A 16559-nucleotide genomic window follows, 5' to 3' on the forward strand; every position below is an offset into this window, starting at 1 on the left:
AGGAAGCCAGCAGCGTGTGCCCAGGTGAGAGTGGGGTTGGCATCAGCTTCAGACAGGTGAAGGTTTATTGTGGGGAAGTGAGGGCAGATATGAACTCTGGACTTGGAAGGCAGAGCTGGGAGAGCTGCCAGGAAGCCAGTATCACTTTAGTCTGAAAAAGATCTTTGTGCACTGCAGCTGGCTGTACTGATATGCCTCACTGAGAGACAGTAAGCTCCCATCAATGACCTGGCAAACCCTGGGCTGGCCTCGGGCATTGGGTGGGGCTGACCTGGATGTTTCCAAGGCCTGGATAACTGCAATTCAAGGGGTACAAAGCAGCTTGGGACCCAGACCACACACCCAGGACTCCTTGACTGTGGTGTCACCAAGCAGATGTGGATGCCATCTGCTGGTGGTGGGTGGCTGCTGTGACCTCCCAGGAGAGCGTGAGGTCAGGGATCCTCTTGTGGCCGAGACACTGGACTGGCCCTGGGGTTGGCCACTGCTCTTGCCTGTTTTCCCAGCCACCTCAGCTGGACAGCTCTCGTCCCTGGGCATGGGCAGGGCTGGGTCCAGCAAGGCAGCTCGTCCTGGACACAGGATGTGTTCCCACCTGCCCCGAGGTGGTGACTCCCCTTCTCTCGGCAGGTTCAGTGTGGATGAGGGCCTCACCTGGAGCACGCACAATTTCACCAGCACCTCCGTGTTTGTGGACGGGCTGCTGAGTGAGCCGGGGGACGAGACGCTGGTCATGACGTGAGTGCCCATGGGAGGTGGGCAGGCAGGTCAGAGCCGAACCCCAGGCGGGCCGTGGCGGAGGGCCACTGTGGGCCTTGCTGCTCTAGGCAGGTTCAACACTGACCCCCAGCCTCCTCGCTTTGACCTCCATCTTCACACCTGCTTCCTTATCTCTTACCATCTACTGTTTCCTCTCATCCTCAGCCACCGGGAAGTGGCCACTCTGTCCTTAGGGACATTTGTCACCTGCCCATGATCACCTGCTGGTGAGGGGTGGAACCAAGAGTCAAGGGTCAGCTCTGGGTCACTGTCCACTTAACCTTTCAGATGGTGATGATGATGGTGGTGGTGGTGATGATGATGGTGATGATGATGATGATGATGATGATGATGGTGATGATGGTGATGATGATGATGGTGATGATGGTGATGATGATGATGTTGATGGTGATAATGATGATGATGGTGGTGATGATGGTGGTGATGATGGTGATGATTATGGTGGTGATGGTGGTGACGATGGTGATAGTGAAGGTGATGCTGATGGTGAGGATGATGGTGATGATGGTGACAGTGATGATGATGGTGATGATGGTGATGATGATGACGATGGTGATGATGATGGTGATGGTGGTGATGATGGTGATGATGGTGATGGTGATGATGATGGTGGTGATGGTGATGGTGATGATGGTGATGATGGTGTTAATGATGATGGTGATGATGATGATGGTGATGATGGTGATGGTGACAGTGATGATGATGGTGATGGTGTTGGTGATGATGATGATGGTGTTGGTGATGGTTATGATGATGGTGATGGTGATTATGATGATGGTGTTGATGATGGTGATAGTGAAGGTGATGCTGATGGTGAGGATGATGATGGTGGTGGTGGTGACAGTGATGATGATGGTGATAATGATGGTGATGATGGTGATAATGATTATGATAATTATGATGATGATGGTGATGATGGTGATGATGGTATTGATGATGGGATGATGGTGTTGATGATGGTGATGATGGTGATAATGATGATGATAATTGTGATGTTGATGATGATGGTGATAATGATGATAATTGTGATGATAATGATGATGGTGATGTTGATGGTGGTGATGGTGTTGATGATGGTGATCATGAAGGTGATGCTATGGTGAGGGTGATAATGGTAGTGATGATTATTGGCTATTGGCACCTGTGAAGAACTTGTAGGCACATGGCACAGAGAGGACCTAAGACCCAAATGGGCCAGTGAAGGGCAGATCCAGGCTGTGACCCCAGCCCCTTGACCCTGGCTTAGGTCAAGCACATCCCTGTTCAGAGTGGCTCACAGCCCAGGAGCAGAGCCTGAGCAGGCGGGGATTGAAAAAGGCACCCAGGGCTTGACTGTGCCCTGTGGCCCCGCTGGGGAGACAAGGCGCTCACCCAGAAACCACGAAATGAGGGTCCGCCTTTGGAAGCCTCCTTCCTGGGTGATTCGCCCGTCTAGGCACTTGTTCAGGCAGAGCTGACTCACAAGCCAGCGTGGGGCCCGAGACTCTGCATTTCTAACAGCCCCGCCAATGCTGTGCATGCCTGGCTGCACTGGGTGCAGGAGATCGGGCCCTGTGCACTCTGCTTGGCTTTTATTGATGACGCCTGTACTGGGGAGAGCAGTGTCCCCCAAATCCACGTCCACCCAGAACCCGTGGATGTGACCTTACTTGGGAACAGGGCCTTTGCCGACGTGCTTAGTTGAGATGAGGTCACACAGGTGGCAGGTGGGCCCTAATCCAATGATTCGTGTCTTATACGAAGAGGGTTAGGGTTAGATACACAGCCACACCGTCATGTGAAGACGTGGCAGAGGCCAGCGTGATGCGACCACAGCCCAGGCACGCCTGGAGCCCCAGGAGCTGGAAGAGGCAGGAAGGACCCTCCACTGGGGCCTGCAGAGGAAGCCCGCTCTGTGAACACCCACATCGCAGGTTTCTGGCCCCCAGAACGGTGAGGAGATACGTTTCCATTGTTTGAAGCACGAGTTTGTGGACATGAGTTAAGATGGCCCCAGGAAGCCACCCAAGGCCCCATGACTCTTCCCCTCATGACAGCCCAATGTAGGCCAGGGCCACTGACGCTGGGAGGGGACCCGGCACTTTGGACACCTCGGTCTCTGGTTGGCCTCCCAAGTTACTTCCTCTCTCCCCCCAGCAGACTTTGAGGAAGCTTCCAGGGGGCAGGGCTGGGTCTGAGTCCCCAGCCCAGGAAGGCTCCTGCCGTAGCAGTAGGGAGTGAAAACGAGTAAGAGGTTCCCTTGCTCGCTCCCCGGGGTGGGGCAGGGGGCGAGCTGCTTCCTTATATGGGGTGAGGGTAGAGGTGTGTCCTGGGGTCAGCTGGAGGCGTGGCTTAGGAGGTTTGCTCACCCCTTAGGTGGGGTTGAGTGCAGGGGGCGTGCTCGGTGCCCTGCTTTTGCTCCCGGCTCTTCAGAAGTGGCAGTTGGGTTTTCGGGCTTTTCGTATCTTGTCCATAGTTTGCCCCAGCTGGGCACACACACAGTTATTTTTAGTCCCTTATAGTTTCTTGGTATTTTGTGGCTCAAGGAGACGTTTGTCCAGGTGCCAGCACTGCAGCAAAGGGTCCCAGGTCCCAGCCTATCTCAAGGCTAGCCCTTCTCCGGTCATTCCAGCCTGGCCTGCCATGTGCCACCCTCTGTCTGGGCACCAGGGACCCCGAGGACCCACAGAGCTGGTGGCCCAGGCAGACAGATCAAATATAACCAAGAGTGACACGGTTCCTCGCTATCGTGAAAGATGCTGATACAACAGGGCCAGCCAGCCGAGGGGCTGGGGGCTGAAAGGTCGCTTTTGGGGCGGGTGGTGATCACGGAGTCTCGGAGCAGCTGACCTTTGAACCAGGACCGGGCCAGTGAGACCCAGGCCCAAGGACGAGCTGTGGATACAGAAGGATTCATGCTTTTCCACGTGAGGATTTGAACGGTGCCCCAGCTCTGGCTCAGCCCTTCTGGAGCAGACGGGCCGGTTCCGTCCATTCCCAGCAGAGTGGCTGGGTGCTAGGACCCCTCACCCTGCCCGCTTGGCCTGGAGAGCATGTCCAGGTACGTGTGCCCAGCTGGAGTCATTTCCTGGCAGTGAGTCCCTGGTGAAAGAACAACTCATGCCCTCCTGTCTGCCCTTCCAGCTCACGATGGCTTTCACACCCCTGCCCCGGCCGGCTCCCCATCGCCTGTGAGGAGCCAGGTCTTCACCCTTCTGAATGCCCCAGAGGGGCCACTCGGATAAGCCCCCAGGGGTGCCTGGCCCCCAGCCCGAGGCCTGAACTGGAAGGAAACCGCCCAGAGTGGACGTTACCCCTCCAGGCCCGCCTCTGCCCTGGGGCTCCTGTGGGTGCTCATGTGAACGCCCCCTCGCCAGGCTCCTCTGGCTGCCTGGGATGGAGGCTGGGAGTACAGCTCTCGTAAGCCCCCACCGCGGGCCACCAGGGACCACGGCCGCCTGTGTGCCCACCGCCCAGGCTTCTGGGAACGGAAGATGGAGCAAAGGGACGTGGAAACGGTAGTGCGGACTCCTTTCTCAGGACGTTTGAGACAAGAGAGCCATCGAAGTTCCTGCCAGACCCAAATCCGGCTTCAGTGACCCCCTCCAGGGGGCCTCCCCTGCCACCAGGACTGAGGAAGCCTGGCATCCCCCCTACATCTTTCCCAGTATGGCCTCTTGCAACAAGTTCTGTAACGAAGCTTTATTGAGCACATACTATATGTTATGGGTCCATTTTTTTTACGTTATCTCATTTTATTCTCATAGGAAATCTCCAGGGAGGATTTATTCCCCCTTCGTCTAGAAGTGCTAAAAATCTCAATAATTCTGCACCGAGGGAGTGGTGGCAAAGGGGGACCCGTCACATCAGCTCTGCATGGGTCCTGGAGAGCCAGAGCTGGAAGGGGGACCCCAGAGGCTGTCCTATAAAAACTGGGTCAGGAATCATCACCTTTCTAATTCCCTAAACGCCTCACTTGTGCTTCTCCCTGCACACCTAGTTCCTCTCCTCCCTGGCCCTGGAATGAGTTAAATCCTTCAGGACGTCACATACTTATGCTCCCCTCGTGCCCTTGGAGGCTTCGTTCTGGGGTGGGCCGGGGAGGGAGGAAGACTCCAGCCTGGGCCGATGCAGGGCTCTCTATGGTGTGGCGGCCAGGCTCAGCCTGGACCCTTTGCTGGTTGACCAGTTTTCCAGGACCGGAGGCCACGGAGCAGAAGGGAAGCGTCAGAAACACCAGGGGAGATGGCTGGCCCGTGCTGGTTTTGCAGAGGTTGAACAAGTCAGCTGGGTCTGAGGCCTCAGCTTCCCCAGCTGAGAAATGGGCGCACTTTCTACCCCAGGGCATTAACCTAGGAGCTCCAGGACGTCAAGCCCTTTGTCACCGCATCAGTGCTGGGTTTGGCCCCAGAAACAGCCTGGTTTTCAGCACTCATCAACAGATGGGGCGTTTTATTCCTGGAACACTCTTGGCAGAATTCAGAGCCAGATGCTATAACCTCAAGTTTTTTTTGAAAAAGCATCGGAACTGTTCCTACAGGCCTCCTACTTCACTGTGCCACATCATCAGACCACTTCCAAATTCCGGTTGACACAGAAATGATTCAAACTCTGAAAGAGGGAACATGCTGGCGTGTTAGAATAAAGGTTCATCTCTCCAGACTGCTGGAAGCGCTCAGACCTAGCATCCTGTCTACTCCCACTCCTTCCCTTCCTGTCTCTCTCCTTCTCTCCCTCTCTCTGTGTCTCTCTGTGTCTCCCTCCCTTCCCCATCCTCTGTCTCTCTGCCTCTCTCTCTCTATCCCCCGCTGTCCTATTTCCTGCACAGTTGAGAGCATTTCCCCAGATGGTTCTTTATCCAAATCTGCCCAAAGGTCACGTCCAAGCTGACCGTAGTCACCTTTGGGGATGTTTCCCTCAGCTTGGATCACCCCTGCTCAGCCTCCCACCCCCACCAGTGCAGCCTCAGAGGTGTGAGGGCCCCCCAGGCCCTGGGGGGCGATAGTGGGCTCCCAGATCCTCCCCGGGCTGCACTAGGGGAGGGGAGTGAGCTCTTTGAAGGGCGTGGGGCTCCTCCTTAACCTGCAGAGGCCGGCCCACATTTTCCTTATTAATCGTGAAGCAATAACTAGCCTCCCTCTGGCGTCTCCTTCCTAAAACTCAGAGTCAGCCGGATGACAGATACTTCTCGAAGTATCAGCTGAGCTTTTGGGTTTCATAGAAGGCAGGACTTCAAAGACACGGAGGGGATTAGTTAGATCAAGCAAGCCAGCCTCCTTTCAGGGACTTCCCCGGCGGGACCTGTGCCGCCAGCCTGGGAGGCTGCGCGGTGGTCACGCTCGGGCCAGTGCGTGTTTCGTGGGCAAAGCATCCCAGCGCTGTGGTCGCCAACCCGGGACCGACCCTGGCTGCCCCGCGAGGTGGGCGGCTGCCGTGCCATCCCGAGGGGGTCCCTTGCCTCAGTCTCCTTGTCCGTAAGGTGGGAATGTTAACAGTACGTTCCGCACGGGGTTGGTGAGGAGAGAATGGGAGGTCGTGCGCGTAGCAGGTACAGAGTACAGGCCAGCAGTTACTGCTGCCGTCACCTTCGTTATAACGTGGCTTCCAAAAGAGCAAGAGACGCAGCTCAGGCTGTGTGAGGACCCGGAAACTGTCCCTTAGAGACGTCCCTTCAGGGACCGAAGACCCTCTCGTTCTCAGTAACCAACCCAGCAGGCTTTGCTTGGGAGAAGGGGACACTGTGACAAAGATCCCTACGTGGTGACGCTCCCAGGGAGAGGGCTGTCCGCGTCAGGATGGGAGTCGGGACAGAGGACCGGCACGACACCTTCACACCTTCACGGCCACGGTCGCCACCATCCGGGCCTCCTACGACCTCGCCATCGGAAACAGAACCTGCGGGAGCCACTGGGCCCGGCGGAGGAGAAGCGGGCCGTCTGGTCCTCGCTGGGCCGCATCCACCAGCATCAGGAGAGGCCCCGGGCTGAGAAACAGCAGCGGGGGCTCCGACTTGCACCTCGGGCAGGATGGGTTATTCACAACCAAACACGAGCGGGCGAGAGGCCAGGGCTGCCGGCGGTCGGGGAGCCCAGGACGGGAGGACGGAGAGGTGGACCACAGAGTCAGGTGAAGGCCGAGACGGAGGGAGGCTCCGGGGCCGCTCGAATCAGAGGAGGCCCCTGCAGAGGCTCGGGGTCTTGTCTGTAAAATAAAGGTCACGGTATCTGCTTCGGGGGACTGTTCTGGGCAGTAGAGGTAATGTGTGTGCACGTGAGAAGGTGTGAGCACGTGCGTGCGCACGGGTGTGTGTGCACAAGTGAGCGTGTGTTGTGCATATGTGTGTATAAATCTCCTACTAAGTGCCAGGCATCCTACACAAACCATTGCTAATCCACCACCCATCCTGAAAGGCCAGTGTTATTGTCCCCATTTTAGAGCCAAGGAAACTGAGGTACAGAGAGGAATGGACCTGCCCAAGGTCACAGACATAGTAAGTGGGTATCAGCCCAGGCCTACCTGGCTCAGAGGTGTCCTATGGAGCCAAAACTCCAAAACTCCTCTTCAAATATCAGCCTCGGACATTCAGAGCCATCATATCCCCCAGAACACACTCCGAGGGCCTTCTCAACTACTCTCCTAGAACGGGGTTTGCACCCTTTCAGACCATCACTGGCTTCCCCCAAGTATCCGGCTCCTGTCGGTGTGCGTGGAAGGGGTGCTTCACCTCCTCCATGCTTGACCTCTGATAATATGGCCTGGGTACTATAGGGTGGACTGGAGAAGGACCAGAGAAGTACAGGCTGGTCTCCTCTTCTGTGGTGGTATCTGGAGCCCAAGTATGAGGTGTTGGGAGGATCAGGTGGAAATCCCTTAAGCAGCAGCCTTCCCAGAGGGCGAGGGATCTGGGTACATGTAGGCACTCCACCAAGGCCTGCTGAGGGAGAAGAAATGGCACAAACAAGCTGTGTGACCTTGAGCAAGTTACTCAACCTCTCTGTGCCTCAGTTTTCCTTTCTGTAGAGTGGGCTGTGGTGAGGTAGACCAGATAGCATACACGGGCTCCCAGCACCCTGCCTGTGCTCCGTAGAGGACTGGCTTTTGCAGAGCCCCCATGGTGCTCTGTCCACTGCTTCTTCCACCCACCGAGGCCGGGGCCACGCAGCAAGGACCACACTGGGATCCTTTCCACCCCGTCGCTCTGAGCCGGTGTGATGACTCGTTACTTCTCTTTGGATTGTCGGTTCTGCTCGGGGTGAAAAGGCTGTGGCCCAGCTAGGCGGAGCTGGCTGTCTGCAGCGCAGGCCTCCTGGAGTGGTCAGGTGGGAAGAAAGGCGAGGAGAAGCCAGAGAGCACAGGACGCAGACACCTGACCATGAATCATTCGGCAGAACAATTCTGCGAGGACGAGCGTGGGGGATGTGGGAGGGTCCAGGCTCCTGGCCGGCCTCCTCGTCCACCAGGGGGCCAGGTGGGATGACCCCCACCAACACCATCAACGAGCCATAGATTACACGTGATGACTGTGGGAATGCTAACGCCGACGCCCAAATGCTCGTGGCCAGCGGGGCCCCGGGCAGGTGCCTGGTCACAGGGCAGCCCAGTGGGGGCAGGGGAGGGACCGTGGGGCCCGCTGTGCAGGTGGGAACAGAGGCCCGCAGGGGAAGCGGTGGGCACCTGGGGGACGGGCCAGACTAAGGTGGTTTCCCGCCCCTCCCCCTCCCCCCTCCCCAGCGTCTTCGGTCACATCAGCTTCCGCTCGGACTGGGAGCTGGTCAAGGTGGACTTCCGGCCCTGGTTCTCCAGGCAGTGCAGCGAGGAAGACTACAGCTCCTGGAACCTCACCAACCTGCAGGTGGGCCTGGCCGCAGGCCAGGGGTGGGCACCGTGCAGGGCCCCCTCTGCCAAATTCCCCGTCCTGCGGGACCGAGGGCCTCCCTCAGATGCCCAGTCCTTCTTTGCGGTGTTCCGGCCCCCTCTGGGGCCTGGGGCTGCCTGGGCCAGAGTCTGCAGTCATACTCAGGGGAACAGGTGCACAGGGCCCCAGCCAGCCTGGAGACAGGCGTGCTCGGGGTCCAGGAGTTTTCAGATCGAGGGAAGGTAACAGGGCACGTGTATCATATATTAGGTAACACCCCAGTGGGTCTGGGGCAGCCCCACCCCATAATCTCAAATACATACATGTTTCTACAGCAAAATGTGTCATATTCACACAGAGAGGAATAAATGAGGACTCGAAATGGCCTCCCAGTGCAGTTCAGAGCAGGTGGTGTGGCCACAGGACGGGATTTCAGAGCGAGGGGGGCTCTGGAATTGCTGGGGGGACCCTGCACCACGGCTCCCGTTCACACAGGTGTGGCCTCTTCTGAGCATTGGCTGAGGACCTACTGTGTGTCCTGGAGGCTGCGGCTCACCCCAGCTGCACAGGGCCCACCTGGCACCCTCAGGCCTGAGAAGTGAATGCAAGGGGCCTCTTCCAGCAGCCCTGCCACCCCTCAGGGCCCTGTACACAGAGCCTGTACACAGTGGGAGCTCAGTGAATGCTAGGGCGGGTGGGCTGGGAGCCAGGCTGCCCTAGGTTGGCCTCAGGCATGGACACCCCTCCCCCGGGGCCCGGTTTCCCGGCCCCTACGGCTGGCCGGCGAGTGAGGAACCGGCAGCAGTAGCGGTGGGAGCCCATGCAGAGTGGCCCCTCACCCCGGCCTTCCTGCACAGGGCGACCGCTGTGTCCTGGGCCAACAGAGGAGTTTCCGGAGGAGGAAGCCTACGTCCTGGTGCATCAAGGGTCGGAGCTTCACGGCGGCGCTCACGGCCCGTGTGTGCCAGTGCCGTGACTCGGACTTCCTCTGGTGAGGGTCCTGCTCTGCCCCGGGCCCCTGGGGCTGCCTGAGTAGCCTGGTGACCCGGCAGCCGCTGTCCCCGCAGGTGATGCCGGGGGAGGGCTCGTCACCCTCCATCACTTCCCCCCTACGCTGTGCCTTAGGACCCAGCCACTGGGTCCAGCCCGCATCAAAGAACTCGTGGGCCTCGTTTCCAAACCTGTGCACGTGGCGCTGCTTACAGGTGGGAGGGGAAACTGAGGAACAGGGAGGGCATCCCCGGGGGCCGGCTGTACCACCCAGCCCCTTCTCCTCTGTCCAGAGACTCTGCCGAAAGCCCCCTGACCACTCCCCTGCCTCCGCTCAAGGACTCCCGTGGCCGCCTGCTGCCCACAGGAGGATGTCCGAGCTCTGGAACCTGCCTCCTTCCCCAGCCATCCTTACCCCTCTCCGTCAGCCACCTTCACCATTATCTCCCTGCACCAGTGTTGAAGGGGCTCATCCCTGCCTGCAGTGCCCTTCGCCCCCTCTTCCCCTGACTGCCTCTTGATCTTCCATTGAGATTCAGCCCACCTCCTCCAGGCAGCCCTCCAGGACAACCAGGCTGGGCTCAGTGCTCTCCTGTGATTCGCTGGAATCCCCTTTGCATCCCTTCTCACCTGGAACGTAACTGTCGGCCTTCAGTCCTGTCTTCCCTCTGGGACAGGGCCCTGTGGATCCGCTTCTGCGACCTCAGCATGAGGCCCCTGACCCCCGCTGTCTCCTGACGTCCGTTTTTCCCTCCTCCCAGTGACTATGGATTTGAGCGCACCCCCTCCTCCGAGTCCGACGCCGACAAGTGCTTTGCTAACTTCTGGTTTAACCCCCTGTCCCCGCCTGACGACTGTGTCCTGGGCCAGACCTACACCAGCAGTCTCGGGTGAGTAGTGTGGGGCAGAGCCAGGGTGGCCCCTTGCTTTCCTGCCTGGTGCCCGTGGCTCCCCGCATGGAGTCAGGGAAAGAGAAGTCGGGCTGAACGCCCTGTGTGCCGGGGTTCCTGAGAGCCACCCCAGGCACTGAGCCCTCGGGGCCCTCCAAGCAGAGCCCATGTGGGTCAGCGTCAGGGAGAAGAGGTGCCTTGAGCTGGCTCCGAACAGAGAACAACAGGCAGAGAAGGTCCAAGGGCTTTGTAGCTCACACCTGCTGCAGAGGCTGAGCCCTTCCAGAGAAGTCACACTCCTGGCCTGGTCCTTCTGAGCCCCTGCAGTGCTGGGACCCTTCTGCATTTACCAACGCTGAGTGAGGCAGGCCTGAGCTGGGCCAGAGGTGCTCACACTCCCTTTAGGTCTCAGCTTGAATGATGCCTCCTCCAGGAAGGCCTCCCTGACTCACCCTGGGCCCTGAGCTTACCCTGTGAGGGCGCATATCCCAGTTATTGTCACACTCACCCAGTCGTTCCCCCTGACTGGACGGTAAGCTCCACGACACATAGCGGGTCCCTCAGTGTGTGGTGTGGTGGACACACGCTGTACATGAAGGTTAAGTGCTCCACAGGTGTGAGCCGTTATGACACTCTTCCTCCACCAGAGGCTGACCACGTTGCGTGTCAAGGATGAACGTCATATAAAAATGTTAGGTGTGTAAAGGCTGTGAACCTGCGGCTCCAGAGGCCCTAAATGAGCTTTATCTGAAAGTCTCTGCTTCCCTTTGGGGAAGTTTTGACAGGGAGTAAACCGCCTATGGACTTATTAGAAAATCCTCATTACTGCCCATGGGGACGGGGAAGGGCAAAGCCCGAGAAGAAAGCAGCTGAGGCAGAAAAGCAGGCTTGGACCTCAGCGGCTAAATCCCATCACCCATCCATCCATCCAGTCATCCAGTCATCTATCCGTTTATTCCTCCATCCATCCATCCAGTCATCTATCCGTTTATTCCTCCATCCACCCACCATCCAGTCATCCGTCCACCCACCCATCCCTCATCCATCTATCCATCCATCCGTCCAATCGTCCCTCTGTTTATTCTTCCCCTCACTCACCCATCATCCGTCCATCCTCCCATCCCTCCAGCCATTCATCCATCATCCGTCTATCACCCATCCATCCCTCCCTCCCTCAGGGAGCCGCAGCAGCTGCTCCAGGGCACCCACCAGGGCTCGGCAAGCAGGAACTCTCGTCTGAAACGGCAGAGCCAGGACCCAGGGTTTCATTTCATACCACCTGCACACTCCGGGTGCCAAGGGGCCATGGCTGGGTAGCTCGTAGGGAGCGTATTTTCTTCCAAACTAATCACATGCGTCTTTGCACGATAAGCTTCAGTGGCAGAGCCGTGAGGGCAGGCGGGGCACCAGGCACAGGGGGTGGGCAGATCCAGCCACTTTGGCAGTGATGTGAGTTTTGCAGACCCAGAATCCCGGTGTCGCCCGAGGGAGCATCACAAGTGGCAAGTCTGAAGATGCCACCCGAGCAGTGGTTTTCCCGTCGCCTCCTAAATGTTCACTAGAGCCCATCGGGCTCTGCCCACCAGCCCCTCCCCACTCTCATCCCACACCTGCTGCCCACTCTGGGCTTTGGTTCCCCCACCCCTCCACCACAGGGCCTTTGCACATGCTGTTCCCGCTGGCCAGGATGCTCTTCCCTCTCCTGTTCACCCTTCTGGTCTTAGCTGAAAGCCCCTTTCTCAGGGACCAGATTCCCAGGTGCTGCCCCTCCCCAGCACCTGTCCCAGTTGCCATGTTGCCTTGATGTGGGGGATGGTTTGGTGAGGGCTCCCTCCCTCACTGGACAGTCCTCTCTGCAACGGCAGGGCTGTGAGTGATGACCTCGCACCCCAGCACCTGGCACGTAGCAGATGCTCAGTAAATTCGTGTTGTGTGAATGAGCTGGTGAGTCAGGTTCATCTGGTCCCACTCTCTTGACGTAATAGGGAGAGGAGACCCCCTGGGAGCAAGTTTGCTCACAGCCATGTGGCGCATCAGCGGTAAGGCCCGGCCCCTCCTGGGCACTCTGTCCTCCCAGGACCGTATTTCCCAGCAAAGCCACAAAATTCCGACTGACTCCTTCAATCCTCCCCTCAGCAACAACAACAGCTGTTACCATTATTGTAAGAATACGAGCGGACCGAGGAAAGGTCCAGTGACGGAAGCAGGTCCTGCCATTACTGGTCATTCCCTCCCCTGAGCCTCGGTTTTCCCATCTCCAAAATGGGGCAGAAATAGCAAACAGGTGGAGTCGGGAAAAGGGAGGGAGTTGAAGAATGGAGTTCGCCAAGGCAAGAGCCACCTCTTGGCAAGCAGGTCCGGCGGGGCAGCAGGGCCCGCCCCACCCCCGCCTGTCTGACGCGCTGTCTGGCCGCAGGTACCGGAAGGTGGTGTCCAACGTGTGCGAGGGCGGCGTGGACCCGCAGCAGAGCCCGGCGCAGCTGCAGTGCCCCCTCCTGCCGCCGCGGGGCCTGCAGGTCAGCATCCTCGGCGAGGCGGTGGCCGTGCGGCCCGGGGAGGACGTGCTGTTCGTGGTACGGCAGGAACAGGTGAGGCTCCGCTTCAACCGGGCACACGGGGCGCCGGGCGGCGCTCTCTCCGCCTCCACGTCGGTTAGGGCAGCGTCTTTGGACCAGCGGTTTCCGAACTGCGGGAGGGGAGAGTGGGCCGGGGGCCCCTTCCCAGGTCCAGGCCAGCACTGAAACAATGAAACAGAAAAGTCGGAAGAGAGGTCAGAGGCAGGGAGGGAACGGAGCGGCTTGCAGCGAGCACAGGCCCAGGGGGGCGTGGCTTCAAACATCTCTGTCTGTGTGTTCACCGCGCGGTGACGTCAGATTTCTGTGGTCGCCGTAAAACTTTTTGAAACTCTCATTATACTGAGTTAGTTAATTTTGGAATCATAAGAAAAGCAGGAAGTTTTTCAAAAAATACTGTAAAAATAAATAAATGCGATGATGCAAACAAAAAAACAAAAAACCCACCGTTAGTTATAATCTCATAGCCAAAGACAAATTCCGTAATAGATGATAGATAGATGGATAGGTAAATGGAGAGACAGATATCGTTGATAAACAGATATACATAGACGATAGATTGATTGATAGATAATGGATAGACATAGATACAAATACAGATGGATGGATATAGAAATATTTTGTGTCTGTATATATATATATATACACACATATATACATACACACAAATATATATATACACATACCTATATATAAATATATAAATTTCCTCCCCACCTCCTAGTCTTTCTTTTTTTTTCTTTAGTACAAGTGTTACATTTTTTTCTGATTTTAGAAACAGTATATACTCACTGTAGAACGTTGGAAAACCACATTAAAAACATAAGAATATATCACCAAACATCCTGGTCTCCTTAGGTAGCCACTGTTGGTTTTTTTATTTCCTTCTAGTCTATCTAAACTAATATGCAGCATGCTTATTTTTCTGATTATAGAAGTAACAAATGCTCATTGTAGAAAAACGTGCAGGAAATTCAAAATGACAGAAAAGCACAAAGGGGACGTCAGAACCCTCTGTTCCCACCCCAGGGTCCCAGCCTCTCCCGGCGCACGGCTCTCTTGCGCATTTGGGTCTTCGGTTAACAAATACGTAACGTGAAATGAGTGCGGCTTTGTAACTGTGTGTGCTTCGTTTAGAAGATGTCCTTCAAAATGTGCCCAGGTGGGGCAGGGTGATGCTGACAGAGGTCTTTGATGCTGGAAAGCGGGGGCTCTGGTCCAGAGCAAAGAGCGGTACTCGTGGGCACCTGTGTGTCATCCCTCCCCGTGCCTAAGGGCTGTGCTCCCATCAGCCGGCTTCGTAGCTGGGGATACCCAGCCTCAGACAGGGGCAGCCACTCACCTGAGGCCACACAGTAACAGTGCCGTTGGGTCCAGTCCTGGGGCTCCGTGTGGACTGCGCCTGGTCCACGGCCCCCAGAAATGAGCTGATCCTGGGGTGGCCTCCCCTTCCCGCCTGTCCCCGTCCCCGTGATGACTGAGCCTGGTCCCGAGAGTAACGCTGCAGCCGCGGGCAGCCCTGGGGTGGTGGGGGGCTCCGTTCACAGCAGAGGAGGATGCAGCCCCCTGCCCAGCTTGGGACCACCCAGACCCTCAGAGGGGACCCAGCTGCCTCCCGGAGCTCCAGGACAGATTTGCAAGAAAAACGGCTGCCTGCTGCCCCCTAGAGCCTGGAGTCCCAGCAGCTAAGTCACACCTGCGGTGCTCCATCCAGAGCCAGGACAGGATACGCCTGGCAGCGCACCGGGCGGGCTGGCACTCTCAGCTGCAGCAGGGGGCTGGAGTGAGGGGGCAACAGAAAGATGCTCTTGGGAGAGAGAGTCCAGCGCACGCTGCTGTCCAGAAGAGGCCGCTGGCTCCCGTGTCAGAGCCTTGGGAAGGAGTGGGTGCAGGGCTGAGGTGGGTACACACACTGTGGCACACTCGTTCTCACATACACGGACACTCACACTCACACACACACACTCACGCATTCACGTTCGTAACACAACCACAGACGCACACACCCAACCCAGGTGTGGAAACAGCGCTGGATTTAGGGGGAATCCAAGTTCTGTAAATATTTAAGCACTGAAAATGAATCTGGTGGAGAACCCAGAAACAGACCCGCACAAGCAGGCCCGGCTGATTTTGGCCCAGGAACAGAAGCATCTCAGTGGAGGGAGGATGGGCTTCAGCACATGAAGAGCCGGTAAAAAGGAACCTCACACCCGACGCAGAATCACCTCAAAGTGGATCACAGACTTAAACGGAAAATGGAAAACTATAAACCTTTTAGAAAAAAGAGAGGAAAACAGCCGGAACCTAGGGCTAGGCAGAGAGTTCTCAGATTTGACACCACCAGCCCCATCCACGAAGGAAATCTGATAAACTGGACTTCGTCAAAAGGCGACATCTCGCTCCGCGACAGACCCTAAGAGATGAAAAGGCAGCCGCAGAAGGAGATACTTACAAACACATCCACCAAGGACTAGTACCCGGAACCCATGAAGGACACTCAGAACTCAGCAGGAAGAACACAGACAGTGCAGTCAGAAAATGGACAAAAGACCTGGAGACGCATTTCCCTGAGGAGGAGGTACAGGTGGCAAATGAGCACATGAAACCATGGTCAGCATCATAAACCATCAGGGAAATGGAAATCAAACCCTCAGAGCGGTGTCCCTGCACACCTGCGGGGACGGCCAAGCTAAAAGCTAGTGGGACCACCCAGGGCAGGCGAGGATGCGGAGAAACTGGATCCCTCCTACGTGGCTGATGGGAACGTGAAATCATAGCCATTCTGGAAGAGTCGGTCGTTTCTTTAAAAGCTGAACATATTACGCTCCTGAGAAATAAAGGCTTAACATTCACCGGGAAACCTGTGCATCAAGGTTCATAGCAGCTTTATTCCTAACAGTCAGAATCCGCAGACAACCAGATGTCCTGGATGGACAAGCAGATAACACGTGGTGGCACGTCCATCCCGTGGGGGGACCCCGAAATAAAAAGGAACAGACTACACACCACAAGCTGGGGGAATCTCCGGAGAGCTATCCTGAATGCGAAAGCTAATCCCAATGACTCCGTGCTTTCTGATTTCATGTATAGAACATCCTCAAGATGACAAAATTATAGAAATGGAGGACAGGTTCTAATCCCACGGAGTCAGGGATGTGATGGAAGGGCGGGTGTGACTGTGACAGGGCGGCAGGAGGGACCCCAGTGGATTCCCTATTTGTGGTAGTGATGTTTTGCGGGATGTTAGCACAGGGGGAGCTGGGTACCAGGGACCTGGGGCTCTCTGTGTTATCCGCTACAATTACATGTGAATTGGCAGTGGCTCAGCGTGAAGCATCTGAATGTTTTTGAAGCACTCAGTAATTAACACACACACACATCTGCCTGGAAACACTACGGTGTGGGGGGCGGGTGTTGCAGTGACGTCACCGTTTTTCCTTTCTAGCTCCTTCGCTTTGCCTTTTGTATTCTCTCCTTGTCCTACGTTGATAC

The 16559-nt window shown here is 56.7% G+C and overlaps 1 protein-coding gene across 1 annotated transcript in view; it reads left to right on the forward strand.

Annotated features, from left to right (window-relative positions):
* Window positions 1-16559, forward strand: part of SORCS2 (sortilin related VPS10 domain containing receptor 2) — a gene marked incomplete at both ends in the record, with an annotated part of 482856 nt that overhangs the window by 451385 nt on the left and 14912 nt on the right. The window contains 5 exons of the mRNA XM_082653831.1: window positions 631-738; window positions 8491-8611; window positions 9472-9605; window positions 10366-10494; window positions 12911-13082. Coding sequence (XP_082509957.1) covers window positions 631-738; window positions 8491-8611; window positions 9472-9605; window positions 10366-10494; window positions 12911-13082 — 664 coding nt within the window. The remainder of the gene's footprint in view (window positions 1-630; window positions 739-8490; window positions 8612-9471; window positions 9606-10365; window positions 10495-12910; window positions 13083-16559) is intronic.

Source organism: Grampus griseus, assembly GCF_964374135.1.
Source record: "Grampus griseus genome assembly, chromosome: 4".
In the NCBI taxonomy this organism is placed as follows: Eukaryota; Metazoa; Chordata; class Mammalia; order Artiodactyla; family Delphinidae; genus Grampus; species Grampus griseus.